The sequence below is a fragment of the Hevea brasiliensis genome, chromosome 16, assembly GCF_030052815.1.
Source record: "Hevea brasiliensis isolate MT/VB/25A 57/8 chromosome 16, ASM3005281v1, whole genome shotgun sequence".
NCBI classification, from domain to species: Eukaryota; Viridiplantae; Streptophyta; class Magnoliopsida; order Malpighiales; family Euphorbiaceae; genus Hevea; species Hevea brasiliensis.
In genome coordinates this window covers 69,135,499-69,156,207 of record NC_079508.1, presented here as the reverse complement: position 1 = coordinate 69,156,207, position 20,709 = coordinate 69,135,499, and the positions used below count along the sequence as shown (strand labels likewise).

At 30.7% G+C, this 20,709-nt stretch overlaps 3 protein-coding genes across 9 annotated transcripts; all 3 read left to right on the top strand.

The window, feature by feature from the left end:
* Nucleotides 1–2,960: 2,960 nt before the first annotated feature.
* On the top strand, nucleotides 2,961–7,837 carry LOC110643495 (uncharacterized). The gene is made up of 8 exons (XM_058138080.1): nucleotides 2,961–3,570; nucleotides 4,142–4,204; nucleotides 4,406–5,143; nucleotides 5,296–5,430; nucleotides 6,531–6,614; nucleotides 6,820–6,879; nucleotides 6,986–7,072; nucleotides 7,389–7,837. The coding sequence occupies exons 1-8, from the start codon at nucleotides 3,202–3,204 to the stop codon at nucleotides 7,671–7,673; spliced, it is 1,821 nt and encodes a 606-aa protein (XP_057994063.1). The 5' UTR covers nucleotides 2,961–3,201; the 3' UTR covers nucleotides 7,674–7,837.
* Nucleotides 7,838–11,784: 3,947 nt separating this feature from the next.
* On the top strand, nucleotides 11,785–12,901 carry LOC110643496 (uncharacterized). Its single transcript, XM_021795885.2, has 2 exons — nucleotides 11,785–12,244; nucleotides 12,327–12,901. Exons 1-2 carry the CDS (start codon nucleotides 11,964–11,966, stop codon nucleotides 12,433–12,435), a joined length of 390 nt encoding a protein of 129 aa, XP_021651577.2. The 5' UTR covers nucleotides 11,785–11,963; the 3' UTR covers nucleotides 12,436–12,901.
* A 3,747-nt stretch (nucleotides 12,902–16,648) lies between these two features.
* Nucleotides 16,649–19,794, top strand: LOC110643494 (uncharacterized). 7 transcript variants are annotated; one of them, XM_058138560.1, is made up of 8 exons: nucleotides 16,649–16,804; nucleotides 17,146–17,294; nucleotides 17,374–17,431; nucleotides 18,066–18,140; nucleotides 18,218–18,313; nucleotides 18,601–18,690; nucleotides 18,937–19,019; nucleotides 19,542–19,794. In XM_058138560.1, exons 2-7 carry the CDS (start codon nucleotides 17,146–17,148, stop codon nucleotides 18,985–18,987), a joined length of 519 nt encoding a protein of 172 aa, XP_057994543.1. In that variant the 5' UTR covers nucleotides 16,649–16,804; the 3' UTR covers nucleotides 18,988–19,019; nucleotides 19,542–19,794. The 7 variants fall into 7 exon arrangements, with proteins under 7 accessions (XP_057994543.1, XP_021651572.2, XP_021651571.2 ...); XM_021795880.2 differs by lacking the exon at nucleotides 19,542–19,794 and adding an exon at nucleotides 19,387–19,497; XM_021795881.2 differs by lacking the exon at nucleotides 19,542–19,794 and adding an exon at nucleotides 16,901–17,017 and having other exon boundaries at nucleotides 16,685–16,804; nucleotides 18,937–19,375.
* Nucleotides 19,795–20,709: the final 915 nt, after the last annotated feature.

The following is a 20,709-nucleotide window of genomic DNA, read 5'->3' as shown; positions in this document are numbered from 1 at the left end:
ACTATATTATAAAAAATTTTAATATATAATATAACGATACATTAAAACAAATTATATTAAACACATTATATATAAACTATTACAAAAATATAAAATATATTAATATAAAATACAAATTTTTAATGTTGGAATTTTTTTTATTTATCATTAATTAGAATTTAAACTTGAAATTTTATAATTTTAAAAATAAATTTAAAAATATATTTACATTTGTGCTTAATTTCCTTCAAAATGTTGATTGTAAAAATATGGCAAATCTTGAAAATTTTTAGTAAATTTGGGAAAATTTTTTTATCTTTTTTTTAAAAAAAAAATATTTATGATAACTCCTCAAATTTAGTTTGAGAAAAATCTAATTATGGAATATACATTTAGAGAAAAAAAATTGATATTAAATATGATAAATTTATGATTAATTAATTGAATAAAATTGTAATTAATTAATAAAAATTGCTTGATAAAATTATTTTACAAAAAAATTAGAAAAGGAAAATAATAAATTAATAATAAATAAAATAATAAATTAATAAAACCACCCCAATATAAACCTAATTACCCAGCTCTCATTCATTTCACAATCGGGAAGGAAAAAAAAAAGGGAAACGCCACTTACCTGGGAGAATCGGCTGCTGTTGCTTCTTCTTCTTCTTCTTCTTCTTCTTCTTCTTCTTCTTCTTCTGTTGATAAGAGAGAAAATAGTTAATATGGCAGATCAGAGAGAAAAGAAGAGAAATGTGGTGTTGCGATTCTTACCCGACGCTGCCGACTGCCGACTGCCGTTGAAGTCTTGAAGGTACTCATTTTCCTTTTCTTTTTCTTCTTCTTTCTTTTCTGTTGTTGGTGAATATTGTGAACTGTGAAGTAATCGATTTTAACCTACCCATTTTTCTTTTTTTTTTTTAATTTTCTTTAAAGAAACGCGTTTCCAATTTTCAATATTTTCGGAAACGGCCCGGAAACGTTTCCGAGCCGTGTCAGTTCGTTTCCTCGTCGAAAACGTTTCCGACACCGAGTGCCGTTTCCGTGCTTCATAGAGTCCTATTACATATAATGACTGGGTGCAAAATTTATTTCACATATTTTTTGTATTTTTTATTGTTTAAACACTCAAAAAATAATTAATGAAAAATATTTTATTAATTAAATAAGAAATAAAATTATTTTTAAGGAAAATAATTCTTCAGAAGAGATGAAGTGATTTTTAATTTTTAAATTTTGATAATTTTATTAAAATATAAAAATATTTTTATATATTATTTTTTTAATGCGCTTTGCATTTACTGTCTATATTCGTGATTTAATATATATATATATATATATATTAATAAAATAATTTCATACTAATTATCTAACTAATCTTAAAATATTTTGAGAATTTTTTTTTTATTTTCTTCTTAATCAATATATCACATTAAAAAAAATTAAAATACATATGAATTAATGAAGGCTATATAAATATACACACATGTACAATGAATCTTATATGGAAATCATAAAATATATACAAATGAAATCACTTTATGTTTTAATAATAATATAATTTTTGATATAAGTAGAATTGTTATTAAAATAATATTAAAATTTAATTTATATTAATTATAATAATATTAAAAATAAATTATTTATTAATTTAATTTATCACATGTTAAAATTATTAGCGATAGATTATTTGTCACTAAAAAAAATTAGCAAATAACACCACTAAAAATAACAAATTATATGTATATTTTAATTTTATAAATATGCTATAATATTTGTATAATGCTAAAAAAAAATGTTTCTTTAACATATGTTTAATTAGAGTAATCAAATAGTTATTTTATATTATAATAATTTTTTTTATGAAAAATAAAATTTGAGTAGAATTCAACTTTAATTAATATTCTTATCACTTTACATATACTATAATAAAACAAATTTTAGTTAAAAAGAAGGCTTTTATTAAAAATAAATAAATAAAAAGTAAGTTTTAATAATCTATCCATATTCTTTAGTCCTTTCAATTTATAGAGTTCTAAAATTTTGTGAATTTTATTATAAATAATGAATTTTTTTATTCTCTTTAAATATTAATATAAAAATAAAAATTTGTTTCAAAATTTAAGAATTTTATATATAAATAAGAATTTTTATAATTTCCTAAATTAGTGGTAGAATTTTACTTGTATTACAATCTACTAATCGAGTTATCAAAAGATAAGCGGCTAATATGCTTTCCCAAGAAAAAATATTAGCAGTGTAATTGGTATTTGCCAAATTCATAATCTAAATTTTTCTTATTTGAGCTATTAAAATATTTTAATTTTTTTTAATTAACTTGATTAATAATATATGAATTTTGATAAAATAGAGTTAAAAATTTTTAGATATAAATTATTTTTAAATTATCATTTGTAAATTTTAATTTTTCATCTAATTGAATAATTATTTAATAAAAATTATAAAAATTAAAATAAAATTTATGATCTATATAATATTATTTTTATTAATAAAAAATATATAATTAAAAAATTTATTTATATATAAATCAATTAATGATATGTTAAAATAATTAATTGAAATATAAATTACATATTAATTTATTTTCGCTCTCTTTTTATTTCCGCTCTCTTTGACTTATTGATAAAAATTTTACTATATTGAATTATTTTATTATTAATATTTAGATACATTTTAAATTATTTTATTAATTTTTTTATAATATAATTTTATAAAATATAATAATTACCGACTATTAAAATTATAAATTTTATATTATAAATATTTAATTAATTTATTATATATACATAAAACATTTATTTTATTTAATTATATATTTTTAAAAATTAATTAATTTATTAAATAAATTAATTAATAAAATATTAAAAAAATAATTATTATTCATAACATCTGTAATGTCTGTTATTCAGTATGAACTTTGTAAGATTTGAGATTAGATTCAAATTTTTAACAATAAATTGAAGTAATCATTCAGGATTTGGATGGGAAGTGTTATTAATTGCTAATGGCCTCCGACTTGTATAATCACACTACCATAGCTCTAATGCTGACTCTGGTACTTCTGGAAGTTACGATGGCATATCTGTAAGTTGGTTTCTCTCACAGGCACATTTCCGTAGTTTCAGCAATTTATACTTCTTCCAGCACCCGAGTGCACCGCCAAAATTTCTGTCATTTGCCAACGGAAACAAAAATCACGAAATGCGAAACCGGAGATTTGCACAGGTCTCCACCAGCGACGAGGAAGACGAAGCCCCACCTCCTCCGCCGAAAACTCGCTCGTCAATGAAGTCGGAATGGAACGAGAGGGAGAGGAAGAGGAAGAAAATAAAGCTTCTGGAAGAAGACGAAGAGGAGGTCGAAGAGAAAATGAGGGGAGGGAAAGCGAAGAAGAAAGCGAGGGGAGAGAAAGCAGTGGAGCCGGACTCAGAGGAGGATCCCGAAGAGGAGGAAGAGGCGCCGCTGGAGGATGCCAAGCCCGTTGGTGAACCAGTTAAGTTTTCGGGAAAGGGAAGAGGACGGAGGAGCCATTACGAGGCTTTCGAGTTCGATGGAAACCGATACGATCTTGTAAGTTGGTTATTTAATTGGATAGGTGCAGTTAGGATTTTGTGCTTGGTTGAATTGATTTGTCTAACACAATATTTGATTTGTTAGGGTTTTGGGGGGGATTATATTTTGTTAACACCCTATTTGACTTGTTGAACGGTTCATGTCTTTGAATTTTGATAAGTTTTTGGCGATGTGGTTTCTTGCTGACAAGAACATGAACTTGTGCTTGTGGTTTTGGTTATTGTTTTTGTTGGTTAATGAATGCACTGGTCAGTCGTCGGTTTTTACTTTTTTTTTTTTTTTTGTGATTGATTCATTAATTCAAAAAAAAAAAAAAAAAAAAAAAAGCTGACACTGGAGCAGGTGGCTAGCCAGTACATTGAACAGCTCAAGAAGGATACACTTCAGCAGTCAAACAAATGATATTACTGTGTTATAGTATCAGACGATTGAAGTTATGAATAAAGATTGCTTAAAATTGTATGTCATTGTATCAAATGATTGTTTCTAGGGTAAGAAATTAAAATATTGCTGTTTTCTTTTATTGTACATAGCATCACCATAATTTTTTGCTTTTGTTGTTCTGTAGGAGGATCCTGTACTTTTAGTTCCTGAGGATAAAATGCAAAAGCCGTATGTGGCTATTATCAAGGTAACTTCATGAACTGCTTTACAGTGTTCCACAGGATTTCTATTACTTTTCTTTTTCTGTGATGTGTCCCTTATTGAAGACATTCAACTTATGGCTTGGTATACAAATTGGAACTGCTTTGTCTTTTCACCAATTCTTCATTATTGGACTATTATAGTTTACAAAATTAATTTCACCATCTATTTGCTTGTGTAAATGTAGGATATTGCCCAGACCAATAATGGTAGCATGATGGTAACTGGACAGTGGTTTTATCGCCCTGAGGAGGCAGCAAGAAAAGGTGGAGGAAGCTGGCAGTCACGTGATACTCGGGAACTGTTTTATAGTTTCCATCGTGATGAGGTTCCAGCAGAATCTGTAATGCACAAATGTGTGGTGCATTTTGTTCCTATTCACAAGCAACTTCCAAATCGCAAACAGCATCCTGGTTTTATTGTTCAGAAAGTGTATGACACTGTGGAGCGGAAGCTTTGGAAGTTAACTGATAAGGATTATGAAGATAATAAGCAGCATGAAATTGATCTTCTTGTTCAAAAAACTCTATCACGTTTGGGAGACCTTCCTGATATTGAAACTGAAGATAACGTTGCTGAACCAGAAGATCTCTCAAAGGTTAAAAAAACTCTCAGGAAAAAGAATATCACCCCTCTTGATGTTTCAAGGGATGAAGAAGCAACAATCAGGACTGATAACTTAAAAGCTGAAACACCAGGAAGTTGTACAGGCAATGCCTCAGAGTACCATGCAATCTTAGAGAAGTTTGATGCATTAACCGGAGATACTCATCGTGACAAATGGTTGGAAAGGCTTCTTCAATGTATTCAATATATGTGCACTTCTCCTGACAGCACATGTGGTGATGATAAAGTGAAAGATGGTTCTGATGGCATGGATCATGAAAAAGAGCACAAGTCACAGGGCACTGCAAATGGATCTAAAGTATGTAGTGAGTTTTGTACATATTCTTGGCATACCCTATTGCATTCTGGTTTTGATATCATGATTGACAAGCATGGACATTGGAAACTGAAATTTGACAAATTTGAAGGTTTTTTGGTGGTTTTAATGTTATTCTTTGTTGCACTTGACAGCGTAGCAAAACTTTTTGCTGGCCAGATGCTGCTGTTCCTGCAGTAAGTGCTCTCGAGAAGGCCTCACATGAAGCCCTTTCCTTCGATTTTCAGAAATATAACCAGAAGTTGCGTCAGCTGCAATTCAACCTGAAGGTCAGTTTATCTGCTTATGCATATATGGTTTTGCCATTCTCTCTCTCTCTCTCTCTCTCTCTCTCTCTCTCTCTATATATATATATATATATAGTTTAATTTACACTTAAGTCCAACTAGTTGGGTGTCCTTATGCAGAAGATTGTTGTTTTCTTCCATTTTACCCTGTTTAGAGGTAAAGGCTTTAGTAGAGTGGATTGGAGTTTGGGAAGCACTCAGAAATGATACACGAGCATGAGTCATGACATGAGACCATGAAATTAATATTTTAAATTGAGTAGAACAGAGTAGAAAAACATATGAATATTCAGATATCGATGGAGCGAAAAAAAAAAAAAAAAAAAAGAATTGGCCTAATATATAAATCAGCCCCTTAACTCTTTGGAAATTTCTATTGCACTCCTGATCTTTTATTTTGACCTATTACTTCCCTGAATTTTTATTTTTGATCTATTGCACCCTTCATTTTTTACTTTTATAATCATTAAGCACAAATTTCTCAACTCAATAATAATGGAATAAATTATAAGGTTTAAACTATTATAACATGAAAAAGCATATTATCAAGTGATATATTTGATCATTTTTCATTGATAAATTTATAAAATTGTGCCTATTAATTACAAAAATTAAAATTAAAATGGTTCAAAAAAAAAGATGAAGGGTGTATTGGGCTTTTTTCCAAATGGTTAAATGGCTAATTTATGTATTCAGCCGCAAAGAATTCAAGTAGATAAGGTGGTATTATCTACTAATATTTCCCCCTTTGGAGTTTGTGGATGTTTCAGGTTTTTGAGCTAGTTTTGACTGTTTTGTTTTTTCTATTAGGTGCTGGGCACACTTGCATGCTTTCTAGTTCGAGGGCTATCCTGCTCTCTCTGTCTTTTTTTTTCCCTTACCCAGCAACATGCATGTGATTTTATTTATTATTATTTTTTTTTTGTGTTGGGTTTTTTTTGGGGGGAGGGGGGGGAGGGGTGTGGTGGTGGTTGCAGAGAGCAAAGTGCATCATGATTGTTTGGAACAGGCAATAGAACAGCTGCAGATATGCTTGCTGGAAAGATGATGTGAAGATGTTTTAAAATTCCTCTTTTTGGCAGCATAATGCACTATTGGCTCGGCGTTTACTCAATGGAGAGTTGGAACCCACAAAAATACTAAATATGTCACCTAATGAATTGAAGGTATGATTTTTTTCAAGTCTCCGACAGTTTTTTCAATTTAATTTTTTTTTAATAAATTGAAATGTACTCTTGTGAATGGCAAAAGATTATCTATATAACTGACTCTGACTAGTATAGGATTAAGGATTAGTTGTTGTTTGTTGTTGTACTCTTGTGATTACAATTCACAAGTGGAAAAATGTCTGAATACATAACATAACTTCAGGAGGGGTTGACAGCAGAGGAGACAGCAACAAAGGAGCCTGAGGAGTCAGCCCGCATGCAGGTCACTTACCTTTTATTAGTTTTAACTGTCAGATTCTAGATAACTTGTTAATTGTGACTTAGATTTGGGCATGTGCTTACTGTCTGAACTGTTGTTCATGTAGCAGATGACAGATGCTTGTTGCTCAAGATGCAATGAGTTCAAAGTGGGCGTAAGGGACATCATCCAAGCAGGACACGGAGATCGCTATCAGGTTCATGCCTATTTTCTCATTTCATTCTTTGTATATTGGAATTGCTATTTTATTTCTCCTTTATGTTTGTATTATTAGTTTATTACATACAGAATTAACCGGAAACCCAAGCATAATACCATAATTGGCCTGAAATAGTACATCTGAGTATTTATTGAGACATTCTAATTCCCTGGAAATGTCATTTTAGTGCATGTTGTCATTGCTTATGACCTGAGCTTTGGTGCAGTTAAGAAGGCTTAAACAGTTGTTTGTTAATTCAAGTGATTTATCATATTTCTGACTTGTGGTTTATCTTCATCTTCTTGGATTTCAGCTGGAGTGCACCGCCTGTGGTAATTCCTGGTATGCTTCCAGGGATGAAGCATCCATGCTGACAATAGATGGGCCAAGTTCTGCAAGAAGCGTTGGCACTGCACCTTGGGCAACAGCTAAATTTGAAGAGGTAGGGAAGAAGCTGGCTAGTCCCCGTGAACCTGAGAAGGCAGATGAGGTTATCAAGAAGATTAGTGAACCATATATGCCTGTTATGGAAACCCAGAGATCATTTAGTAAACCTAAGAATGAAGAGAATTCCGAAACTGCAAAGAATGCTGAATAACATGCATACTGAAAGGAACTTGATTTTGTACAGTTAACTTGATTGGGTTGTTATGCTAATGCGTAGGTAACCTCAGTTCTGAAGCCGAGTTTCTTTCTAGTAGTTAGCCAGGTCAAAGTTGTTATACACTAGACATGAGTAGGACAATGTTAATTTTTCCTTGATATCAGGGTAGGCAATGCAGGTCATCACCATCCGGCTTTAATCTTATGACTAACATCCTCCTCACATCCCCCATCTACTTGAAGGACTGAGCCTAGATATTTAAAGTGATTACTTTGGGGTAGTATCACTCTATTCAAACTAATTCCTTCTCTATCACCAGTTTGGCCTTCACTGAACTTGCAATGCATGTATTCTGTCTTCGTTCTACTTAACTTAAAACCCTTCGACTCTAGAGTACTTCTCCAAAGTTTTAGCTTTTTATTGACTCCTTCTCGTGTCTCATCTATCAGAACAATATCATCCGCAAACATCATGCACCAAGGAATACTCTCTTGTATATGTTTCGTCAGTTCATCTAAAACTAATGTAAAAAGGTAAGGGCTTATGGCTGATCCTTGGTGTAATACAATTGTGATATCGGAAAATCTCTTGTGTTCCCTCTCACTGTGCGCACAATAGTAGTTGCTCCTTCATATATATCTTTCAATACTTGTATGTACCTAATAGATACATTCTTTTGTTCTAACACATTCCATAAGACCTCTCTTGGAACACTATCATAAGCCTTCTCCAAATCAATAAAAATCATGTGTAGATCTTTCTTCACATCTCTATATTTCTCCATCAAGCTTCTAATGACAAAGATCGCTTCCATAGTTGAACGACCGGGCATGAAACCAAATTGATTGAGAGAGATAGAAGTATCATGACGTAGTCGATGCTCCACAACTCTCTCCCACAACTTCATAGTATGGTTCATGAGTTTAATTTCCCTATAGTTTGAGCAACTCTGTATGTTTCCTTTATTTTTTAAAATAGGTACTAAAATACTCTTCCTCCATTCATCAGGCATTTTCTTTGAGTTTAGAATCTTATTAAATAATTTAGTTAACCATGCCGCTCCCATATCTCCCAAATACTTCCACACTTCAATTGGTATTTCATCGGGTTCACAGGCTTTACCCACTTTCATTCTCTTAAGTGCTTCATTTACTTCTAAAGATCTAATCTTTCTAGCATAATTCACATTCTTTTCTATTGTTCTATAATTTATATTCACGCTATTACCATTTTGACTATTATTAAAGAGATCATTAAAATAATTTCTCCATCTTTCTTTAATGTCATCATTTTTCACCAACACTTTTCCTTCTTTATCCTTAATGCACCTAACTTGATTGAGATCTTGACATTTACTTTCTCTCCTCCTTGCTAATCTATAAATATCTTTCTCCCCTTCTTTAGTTCCAAGTTTCTCATATAACTTTTCAAAGGCCTGTGCTCTTGCTTGACTAACTGCCTTTTTTGTCTCTTTCTTTGCTATTTTGTACTGTTCATATGCCTCATTATTATCACATTTAGGTAATTTCTTATACCATTCCCTTTTTCTCTTCACTGCCTTTTGTACTTCCTCATTCCACCACCATCTCTCCTTTGAGGGTGGTCCATGTCCTTTAGACTCTCTAAGTACTTTTTTAGCTACTTCTCTAATCTTTGATGCCATCTGTATCCACATATCATTGACCTCCGTATCCAGTTTCCATACTTCGGACTCGAGAAGCTCATTTTTAAACTTCACTTGCTTTACTCCTTTGAACTCCCACCACTTTGTTCGAGCTACACTATTTCTTCTGACCTTACTTAACTTGACATCCAAGACCACCAACCGATGTTGACTTGTTAAAGCCTCTCTTAGGATGACCTTGCAATCCTTGCATAGAGCTTTATTTGTCTTCCTAGTTAAGAGGAACTCGATTTGGCTTCTATGTTGCCCACTTTTAAAAGTCACTAAATGTGACTCTCTTTTTATAAAGTAGGTATTTGCTAGTATTAGGTCATATGCCATATTAAAATTCAGGATGCTTTTTTCCTCCTCATTTCGACTGCCAAAACCAAAACCTCCATGAACATTCTCATAACCTTGTCTATCACTTCCTACATGCCCATTTAAATCTCCACCAATGAAAACATTCTCTTCATTCGGTATACTTTGCACTAAATCATCCATATCTTCCCAAAATCTTTGTTTACTCTATATATATATATATATATATAAGACCCTGTAGTTTGAGCTATTTCTAAATTGGGTCATGTAATTTAGGTTTTATTTTCGGTCCAATCCTATTTCTCCTCAAACCAGCTTTCTAAAGCCAAGCCAACAAAATTACATTCAAATATACCTGGTCCATGTTACTTGATGGCAACCGACACCAAACCAAGCTTTTAAAAATCTCTCCTTTTCTTGGTTTTCTTCCTGGCTTGGCCAGCTCTTCCTTGCCTTTGTGAGGCTTTCCCTGCATTTACTGGGTAGGGAGTGCTCCCTTCCTCCCGATATTGTGGGTTACCCTCCCCATTTCTCGAGTGGTGTAAATAGTGTTTTTGGTTTGGGTTTTTTTCTTGCAGATGTGTGTCAAATGGAGAGGACTCTTTGGATCTACTATTTTAGCTTGGCTGTGTTGTGAATGGTGGGTCTGTGTTGTGTGGTGCTGTCTGATGAGACGAGGGACCTGGTTTTTTGGGCTTTACAAACTTCTTATGGGAATTATATTATTGACGCCTCGGTATGGTCTAGTTCTCCGTCTTGGCTCTAATTCTCGTCAAAGGTCATCTGTCTCTCTATAAAGCTGTAGAAAACCAAGAATCGCATGAAGTCCGTTGAGTTCTTTGGGTGATGGTTGTATGGGTTGGTTCCCTCTAGCTTTGCTAGTGTCTTATATCTTTGTTTGGGTGGAGCGTTTATGCTATTTGTTTCTCTTTTGCCGGCCAGAGTTTTTGTTAATCGGCGTTGCAATCCTTTGCTTTTGGCTGATAATTTCTGGACTTTAAAGCCCTTTTTTCTTTAATTTCAGGTGATTAGACTTGCTGGGTCATTTATTTATTTTAAATTTTTTCATTTGAGCTGCAAGTCAGTTTTGTTAACTTTTTTTTTTTTTCAATAAATCTATTACTAACTTTGAAAAAAAAAAGCCATGCAAAATTGGTACACCAGCTGCCGCTCCACCCCCAGGGTGACATTGTCATTTCAAATCCTTTTTGGACCTCGTCCTCCCATCAACGTTTCCTTTTTGGGCTGCTTGATTCTAATGAACTTCAATTTTATAGGATTTACCTTTGAAATAAATTATTTTTAAAAAAATTATATAATTTTATATAAATTTTATTTTTTTTAAATAAATTATTTTTTAAATTAAAAAATTAACTTTTTTCATTTATAAAAATTGATAAAAATTTAATTAAATTAAATTATTGCAATATTATAATTTTCAAATAGAAGTCAATAAATTTTATATATTATATAGTTTGTAAAAGTTTTAAAATTGAATTCCAAAATTTGAATTTTATGAAATTAGTTATAATTAAAATTAATTATCCTTAAATTTAAGAAATGAAATTCATAAATTTAAAATAATAAAAATTTCTTCTACTAAAATATATTTATATTTCTTATAAATATATACTATTTGTCTTTACTCTCTTTTTGCTGTTTCTCTCTCCATCCCTATCTTGTTCTCTCTCTACTTTTTCTTCTTATTATTTTTTTTTCAACAGTTTTTCTGTAATAACCTTAATTTTAAAATATAAATTTTATATTTTTATATATAATATTTTAATATTATCCAACTTTTTTATTATTATTATTATTATTATTATTATTATTTTCTTGTTTTTACATATAAGACTACATTTGAAGGCTTTATTTATTATTAAATTTAATTTAATTTAATTTAATTATTTCATTGAATTAAATATGTTAATTGAAAGTTATGATTGTATTTTAATATTAGTTATTAAGTTAATTTTATATTATATTATTTTATATTAAAAAAAAACTGCCTAACTAAGAGGAGAGAAAAATCGTCCCCCCCCCCCCCCACCATTCCCCGATCTCCCTCACGCTCTCTTTTCCCCTCTCTCTTTCTTCCCTCCGTTCTCCCCTTTGCTGGCTAGAGTTCATAAGTGACTACCCCCCAGGAGGCAAGGCGAGGCTTCGACAACCTAGCAGGACCCATCGGCGGTGAGGGAGACTCATCGAACGGTGAGAAAAAAGGGAGAAAATGTTTGCCAACGCACTACGTGGGGGCAATTTTCAGGCCATTTTTTTATCATTTTCGGTGGCCTACTGGCATGGGAAGGGTGGCGCTCGACTCCTGGGACCACGGGCTTCCCATCCCGACCAGCGGTGCTCCATTCCATGGAGTTTTCTGGCGAGTTTCGAAGAGAGATAAAGAAGAGAGAGAAAATGATGGCAGCCACTTTTCGGCTAGTTTTCCAGCTATCCGACTGTTGGATCGGAAATCTGAGACCACCGATAGACTCAGGACAACGAAACCTTCGAAATGGGACTGGCCCCACTTCAATCGAACACCGTTTGAAAAATGCAATTATCGAACAATCCATATTGCATGGTGAGAATTTTGAGCTTTTTTTATTTCTAAAAATTAAAATTAATTTCATGATAATTATTAATAATTTTTTGGTATAATTTAGGTGCGATCGGATCGAAGATAGCTCACCGGCGCCAAGACTGCATTTTCGGTCAGATCCGGCTATTTGGTGGCGTGTCTCTGAACGTGATCAATATTATAGTCAATCCTAGCGTTTTCAGACATTCTGGACACCCTTCAAATGTTAGATTTGGTATAGGTAAACCCGAACTCTAAATTGCTCAATTTTTGCCTTATACTGGATTTATAATAAAATTCATAAAATATTTATGGATGATCAAAAAATTATGATTCTTTTTGCAATAACCTTATAATATTATTAAAGATAGCGAGTAAAGTTTATAAAATTTTTAAAGTTAGTTTGGATAGTTCTTGAAAAATATTAGTTTTTATAATTGAATTATCTGATGTTGGTATTATTGTCTCATTTGGAGGGTCTAGGAAGAGCTATATGATATTGATGAGATATAGGTTGAGTTTAGAAGTGTTATTTGAACCATTTTATAGGTTGAGTAAATTATGCCAGATTTTCGGCTGTTTGTTGTCTCTTTAGAGTCTTATTTTGAATTAATACTAATAAATTTATAATATAATTACTTAGGTGATCGAAGTCAGCTATTTTCCTCCACCCAGTAGCCATAATAGTCCTTAGTGTACTATAAGTAGATATTTATTTTATGTACAATTTCAATATTATTATACTTCTAGCATACTTATGTATCACTTATATATATATATATATATATATATATATATATAGTTAAATATTAGGTATGCACCATAATGCATTTGTATTTGATGAATATTGTTTCAGTTACTGTGTTTTAATAATCTAGAGCTGTGTGCATGTATCGGTGTGCGTGTGGTGTAGTGTGATGGATATGGTTAGGATTGGCAAATTGGCCTGAGCTAGTCTTGTTTGGGACTCAGTCCTTTTTGAGGAAGTCGGGGTGAGTACGGCTTTGAGTTGATCTTACTGACTCCCGCATATGGATTATTAAGTGAAAGTCCGGCTCGAGTTGATCTCGCTAGGAGGCCTTGGATTAAGAGAGCTGGGTAGGGGGATCAGCTCCCCATATATGTATGTGTGAGTGTGAGTTATACATTGGTGCGTGAGTGCTCCAGATTATTTTTTATGTGATTTTATGTGATTTATATGACTTGTATGAAAATGGTGCGTTTCATCTCTAATGATGCATTAGAATTATATAGTTATAAAAATTGTATGTAAAATAAATATTTACTCTCTGAGTCGAACGTTCACTTCTGCTCACTCTATTTTTTCAAGCTATAGGAGGAATTATTTTTCAGAGTAACCTACTTTCTTTCTCACAGGTTTAACATCAGTTATCTATTTGTTTTATTATTTTCTAAATTTAAAATTTATAACTCTGCATGTGTTAGCAGTAGCATGGGTCTTATTGGATACTATATTAATTTAAGTTTTTGATATTAATAAATAAAATTTTTATGATATTTATATAGTTTATAATTGATCAATTTAGAGTTAAGCTGGGCTCCCCTGACTTTAGATTTTCATTGTTATCGGGTTGGATTGACCCGAATAAAAATATAATATAATATTTCATCTTATTTTATTTGCATAATGTGCCGCAATTTTAGGCCCTAATTATGGATGTGAGATTAGTAAGGTTTACTACGGGTCTCGAGGGCTTTATACTGGCTCAGATTCTAGTGTCGATCCGACTCGTAGGTTCGAGTTGTGACATTTTCCTATTTTATTATAAACTTAAATAATGATAATATATTTATATTGTTAAATTGGCTTTTTCATATTTTAATATATTATTAACTGATTTATATATTTGTTAATTTTTATAAGTTTATTAGATATAAGCAAATTATGATTTTTTATTTTATTATTCAAAATAACTTAAAAATAAAAATAAATAAATTTTAATTATAAAATTATAATAAATAAATTTATATAAGAATTAATTAATTTTATATTTTAAATTATATGATATCAAATACTAAAATTCGTATGTATCCATAGATCTTGTTTTAATAATAATAATAACAAACAAGGACAATGAGAGCTTATCCATCACAGGAATCACTACCAGCAGTCATTAAAGGCAATCGTTGCAGCTTCCACTTCCATTGGCTAGATCCCTAATTGCTCCCTTTCCTCCGCCGAACTCCTCGAGACCAACGCTTCCTCCTCTACCGCCCATTCCGACCACCTCCTCCACCAATTGTCGTCTGAGAAGATGAAACACCCGGTGCCGCGGCGCGAGTCTTTGTCCGATGAGAATCATAATATGCACGGGTACTGAGGCATTCTCATGGTCCTTTGACTCATTTTTCTAGAAAAAATTATGCAATGAAGTCAATATGCATAAAATGATTGTACCTGAATAAAGATGGGTATGCTTATTAGGCCTGTATACGGTTCTCAGAAAAATCAAATCGAATTAAAGAATCATTTTCATAGGAATTATATTGAATTAAATTTATTTTAATATTTTAATTTAATTTTAATTTTTTATTAAAATTTAAACTAAAATCATATCAAAATCAAATCGAGAATCGAATTTATATATATATATTTTTCTATATATTTTTTTAAAATATATTATATATTTTTAATATAATTATATATATTTATGTATGTATATATAATTATGAATTAAATATAACTTAATATTATATTTTATTTTTCTATATTTTTTAATAATTTTAATTATAAATATATTAAATTATCTTACCATTCTTAATTATAAATATACTATTATCTTTTTTATATATATATTAATTCTTAATTATATTTATATTTTTCAGTTAAATATTATATGATTAATAAATAGTTAAAATGTATATTATATGATATATTATTATATTATATAATATATTTAATCTTAAATTATATATGCACCTTATAATTAAAGATTATATAGTTTAGGTATAGCTAAAAGATATATTATATGATATATTATGTATTAATAACTAGATTCAAAATTTAAATACTAATTCAAGTATGAATTTTTAAGGAAATAATTACATAAAATTATTTTAAGAACTGAGAGCCGAACTGAAATTATACCGAATCGAACCGAAACCGAAGATTTTAGAACTATATATAATTGAAATCGAAATAATGAAGAATCGAATCAGAATCGTATTGAAATTTTGAAATTTCAATTCGGTTCTGATTCCTAGGTAAATACCGAACCGAACTGGAACCCAACACTCTTAATGCTTATTCAGTTTCAACCAAATCGATAAAATTTAATTATTTTAATAAGAGTAAATTTAATTTTTTTATTAATAACAATATTTTTTATTTTTAATTATCAATTTGATTACTTTCAATTTAATAAAAATGAATTAATTAAAATAATTACATTTTTATTAATTAATGTATTAATTATAATTTTATTAATATTGTATAATTTATACTCATTATTTTTATGATTTTATAAAAATATTTAACCTATAATTATTATTTTATTAATATCAAATTATATTTATTATTTTGTATAAATAAAAAGATTATAAATATAATTTTATTAATATTTTATTAAATAATTAATATATATTTTAATTTTTTTGGATTAATTAGGTTAAAAACGATAATTTACTGAATATTTTTAATTTTGGTTAATTTTGATTTTTTTCTTAATTTTAATTCGATTCGGTTAATATTTTTTAGAATCTGTTAATAATTTGATTAATTGAAAATTCGATTCGATTTGGTTAACCGAATGATCACTCCTATTCATTTTTATCTTTTTTTAAGAATTGTTTCATTTTTTGAAAAATATTTTTAATTTTAAATATTTTAGTTATTTAAAAAAATAATGATTAATTATCACACATAATTACTTAATTTTATAAGTATTTTTATAAAAATTTGTAAGTTTTAATATTTTTTCATAAAATTTATTGAATTTTAATTTAATTTTATAAAAAGTGCTGTGATAAAAAATTAAAAATTTACCTGTTAATATATTAACTAACTTGACTTATCAATTATTTTATATATAATTAGTCATTGCTGGTGAAAAGAAAATTAAAAAAAAAAAAAGAGAATTTGATAGAGAAAGAGATAACTTGATGCATTATATGCATAATATTTTATTTTTTTTTTAAAATTAATAAAATAAAATAATTTTATTTATAAAATAATTAATATATTAATAGATTAATATCAAAATTTTTAATTTTTATTTGTAATAATTTTTATAAAATTAAATTAAAATTCAGTAAATTTAAAAAAAAAATTAAAATTTAGTAATTACTATAATGATCACATTTGATATTTATTCAGAAATTATTATTATTATTATTTTTTAATAAACATTGGGCTAAATCTATATGATAAAAAAGGTGGGTGCAAAGCTGAAATTGAAACAATTTCAGGGACGAATTTGAACTTCGTTACTTAATAAGATCTTAAGACGACGTTCGTTGCAAGGTCCAGCGCGGTCGAGTGCAGTTGAGCTGAGCAACGGACAGAAACCACCAGGGTGGATTGGAAAACTTAACAGTGGAACGGTGCGTTTCTACTGCTCTTTTTTTTTTTTTTTTTTTTTTTTTTTTTTAATAACGTAGAATCCGAGCAAGAAGTATTTTTCTTTGTGTTCTTAGCAGTTAATCGAACCCGCCACCTCATCATCATCCAAGCTTTACTGAATTTGCTCTTCGATTAAACATATCTATCTCTCTCTTGTAGCGTAAAATTGGTCTGCAAACTTTTGTCTGCCAAATGTTTGTGCAAATGCCAATGTGAAATCTTTTTGCGTTTTTAATAATTTCATTAGTGATGCATGAATCTTTCTGATGCTTTATGTAAGGAAGTATATGTAGATTTTCGTTTTGATTGTGTATGATTATAGATGAAGTATTTGACGCCGCTAGCCTTGTTCCATGAGTTGCTGAAGACAAAAGCAAGAGAGCGGGGGAGGTTGCTTGGCTTGGATGTTGGAGACAAATATGTTGGATTAGCTATCTCAGACCCTCATAATAAAATCGCTTCGCCTCTAAGGTATAATCTGATTTCTTGTTGATTATATGTTTATGACTTCATGTGCTTAATAATTTTCGTTTGTTGTTAACGCTTTCAGTGTTCTGCTAAGGAAGAAAACAAACATTGATTTGATGGCGAGTGACTTCCAGAGTCTGGTGAGTTCGCCATTTCTGTCTCTTTCTTTTCCTTGTCTTCCTTCTTCCTTGAGATTTTGGAGGCGAAGAGTTGGTGGAATTAAAAGAATTTTTTAGAGTATCCTATGCACTAATGGATTTGGTGATTCTTCAAGTTGTCATCTCCGGCATGCTTTTATTGACTCTTTATCTATAGAAGCCAATAGATTGTGGGATGGCCCATTCACCTCAAATTTTTTTTTTTACTATTTGCTTTTGGCCACCCTTGGTTTTTAACCATTTTTTTTTCCCTATGATAATGTCACGCTTCACCAAATGCCGCTTCCCTTGAAGAGCCTTGGACATCAGAAAAATGATGCATTTGGTTTAAACTTCCATGATTTTCTGATTCCATGGTAATAGTGTAATATATGAGGCATACGATACCTCCTAGACACGTATGGTCAATTATGTGAAACTTTGATCTGGCCTTGTCCTCGTTGATGGCTACCCATTTGCAAACTTTTATCTTGGATAATCATGGGAAGGCTGGCGTAATGCTAAAGCATGCTTATATTTGAGAAGTTAAGGGAGAACATATGTGATGTATATATGTTAATTTTGACCCATCTTTGATCCTGAGCTCGAAATGCACCTGTCTCCTGTCTATATGCAGATCTCTGAGCTTTCCCTGATGGGATTTGTTGTTGGCTACCCTTTTGAAAGAGGCCGAGCCCGAACTGCTCCTGACGTGTGTTTTCATTTCACTCATCATCAGTATTATCACTCTTACGTCTCGCCCTCATCTCATGTATGTTCTTTTATTAGGCTTTGCATGTGAAGCTTTTCGTCGATGATCTCTCTAAAACAGGGAAACTTGAAGATTTAAAATACACATATTGGGATGAGTGCTTTACATCAAAGGTGAATCCATATATCTGATTGAAACATTAAGGGTTTCATTGTGATCTTTTTGACATGTGCATACTGAGGCTTTTTCTTTGGGAGGCTGTTAGCCTGTTACAACTTAGCACATGCATGCTACCTGGTCAAATGAAATTGGAAAAAAATTAGTTTTCGCTATTTATTGCCGCTTATTAATTATTTCTTATTTTGAAACTCCTTAAACCCTTTTCTTCCTCAACAGAGTAAAAGCATCTTGCATTCATGATATGAATGGCATAGAATTTCATGGTTAATGTTGTTTGCAGAATGTGGAATTACTGGTAAAGCCTTTAGATTTGCATCCAGTTCTAGCAAAAACCATAACTGACAAGTTTGCTGCTGTTGGGATACTTCAGGTATCTTTCTTTTAGTCCATCCATGCAATTCTAATTGGCCTAATATTTCTGAAGATATTTGAATGTGGTTGGAAGTGTAAATTATTGAGATCATAAAACTACTTAAAACACATTGGAATTTGGACTGATTCCTTTACCATGGGGTTTCAATAACCTGGAACCATTAATGCATACATTACTTAACAAGAAAAGGAAAAAATGATTCGTGGTAGGGGTACCTGAACTTAACAATCTGATTCATGGCAGGGGTACCTGGATTATGTTAATAAGAAGGTGGAGTTGGAGGCACCAGAATAAGGAGTTTGAAATGATTCGTGTTTTTCAGCCAGGTAGTAAAGAGGGAGGTTTTATTGACATCGTACCTAAATCAAAGTTGCAAGGTCCCACTGCATGACCACTTCTGATATTGTTGCTTGCTGCATTGCCCAATCAACAGTGACTTGGGATTTTTGATGCTTGCACATGTTTTGGTTTTAAGTAATTGTTGAGTCCCTAGAACCGATATAATCTTTGTGATTTTTGCCTAGGTGTCCTTGGTGAAAAGGCCCCAAGGAAAAATGGATTTTTTTTTGTTAACTTTTTATTTTAAAATTTATTTTTAAGGTAGTTAGCTTAAGAAGAAAGATGACATTTTCACTTAAATTGCTGTTTAGATCATTGTTATGACTGAGATCAATATCTCATATATGGTTGCAGGTAATATGGTGGTAGATTTGTGGATGCGAGCATTAGTTTTAGCTAAGAAACTTAAAACCAAAGTTCATATTTCCTTTTAATTTATTTTTCCATTTCCTTTATGGCAACTTATATTCTGAATCTTCTAACATGAATTTATGCGTACCTTGTAATAGGGTGGTTGGAATGCAATCAATTAGAGCCCCTTAATAATAAAAAGGTCTTTGCCTGTTCTACCTGAAGGAAGTGGTAGATGCCAGTCAACCAGCATTCTACTTGAAAACATAATTATCCCTACAGCAAAATTTCTCTTGCCATGTTAGGAATTGCTGATTCTTAAATTTGATTCTGATTATAGGCCAACCAAAGGACAAGTTTTTAATCACTTGAAACTTGAGATAATAAAGTCGAGCGAGATTAAACTGAAAATTGAATAATATTATTGGTACAAATTGTAGCCTGCTAATTAATTTGGTGGGACGACCTTAAAAATGCAATTGGATGAGGTTACATATTATCCAATAATTTATTTCATTGGATGTTATTTAGGTTTGGTGGGAAATTTTTTTTAATGGGGTTAGGTTAAATTGAGTACGATTAATTGGTGCTATCTCAGGTTTGGTGATAAGTTTTTTTTTTATGGAATTAGGTTAAATTGAGGACGATCAATCAGTGATTCCGGAATAAGAAGACTATGACCATTATAATTAAAAAGTTTTATTTTTTATATGATAAAAAAAATTGAAAAATTATTTTTTTTATTTAAGAATATTTAAATTATTTTATTATATTATAATCGATAAATTAGTTATAGTGAATCATAAAATTTTTTTATTAAAATTAAAAAATATTATTATAAATTAAAATTTAAATGTTGCAACAGCAATTTAAACGCAGATATTTAAACTTACCCCCCTCTTTATCCTAGGCAAACGTCTTCCTATCAGCATTTTATCTCTATTACATTTAACAAATATTTAATGTTATTTACGGCCTTTCCTTGTTAGAGCATTGTTTTGTTTGTTTCTCCAATCTCTCTTTCCCTATCTAACCCTCAGACACGCAATTTACAACAAAATAGAAACAGCAAAAACTGAAGCAAGCTAAAGCATCAGATCGAACCCATGTTATAGAATTAAAAAGCGAAGATAAATATTAAAAAATATGTAAAAGTGCTCACTGCCCGGAGACATGGTAAAATCTGATAAGGACATGTATTGTTTGGTTTAGTACTTTGGTAATGGTAGGCCACCACACTGTCACAGGGTCACTCACTCACACTCTTTAGTCAAACTACTTGCTTCACGTACACTTACACCCCCTTCACGACTAAACAATAAAGAA

What these genes read in the sequence shown, in the direction of transcription:
- LOC110643495 (XM_058138080.1), top strand. Translation starts at nt 3,202, where the DNA reads ATGCGAAACCGGAGATTTGCACAGGTCTCCACCAGCGACGAGGAAGAC. An exon ending in CGTATGTGGCTATTATCAAG is followed by an intron (nt 4,205 to 4,405) that starts GTAACTTCATGA and finishes GTGTAAATGTAG; the next exon opens with GATATTGCCCAGACCAATAA. An exon ending in AGCTGCAATTCAACCTGAAG is followed by an intron (nt 5,431 to 6,530) that starts GTCAGTTTATCT and finishes TCTTTTTGGCAG; the next exon opens with CATAATGCACTATTGGCTCG.
- LOC110643496 (XM_021795885.2), top strand. Translation starts at nt 11,964, where the DNA reads ATGGGAAGGGTGGCGCTCGACTCCTGGGACCACGGGCTTCCCATCCCG. An exon ending in CGAACAATCCATATTGCATG is followed by an intron (nt 12,245 to 12,326) that starts GTGAGAATTTTG and finishes GGTATAATTTAG; the next exon opens with GTGCGATCGGATCGAAGATA.
- LOC110643494 (XM_058138560.1), top strand. Translation starts at nt 17,146, where the DNA reads ATGAAGTATTTGACGCCGCTAGCCTTGTTCCATGAGTTGCTGAAGACA. An exon ending in CGAGTGACTTCCAGAGTCTG is followed by an intron (nt 17,432 to 18,065) that starts GTGAGTTCGCCA and finishes GTCTATATGCAG; the next exon opens with ATCTCTGAGCTTTCCCTGAT. An exon ending in CTGCTGTTGGGATACTTCAG is followed by an intron (nt 18,691 to 18,936) that starts GTATCTTTCTTT and finishes GATTCATGGCAG; the next exon opens with GGGTACCTGGATTATGTTAA.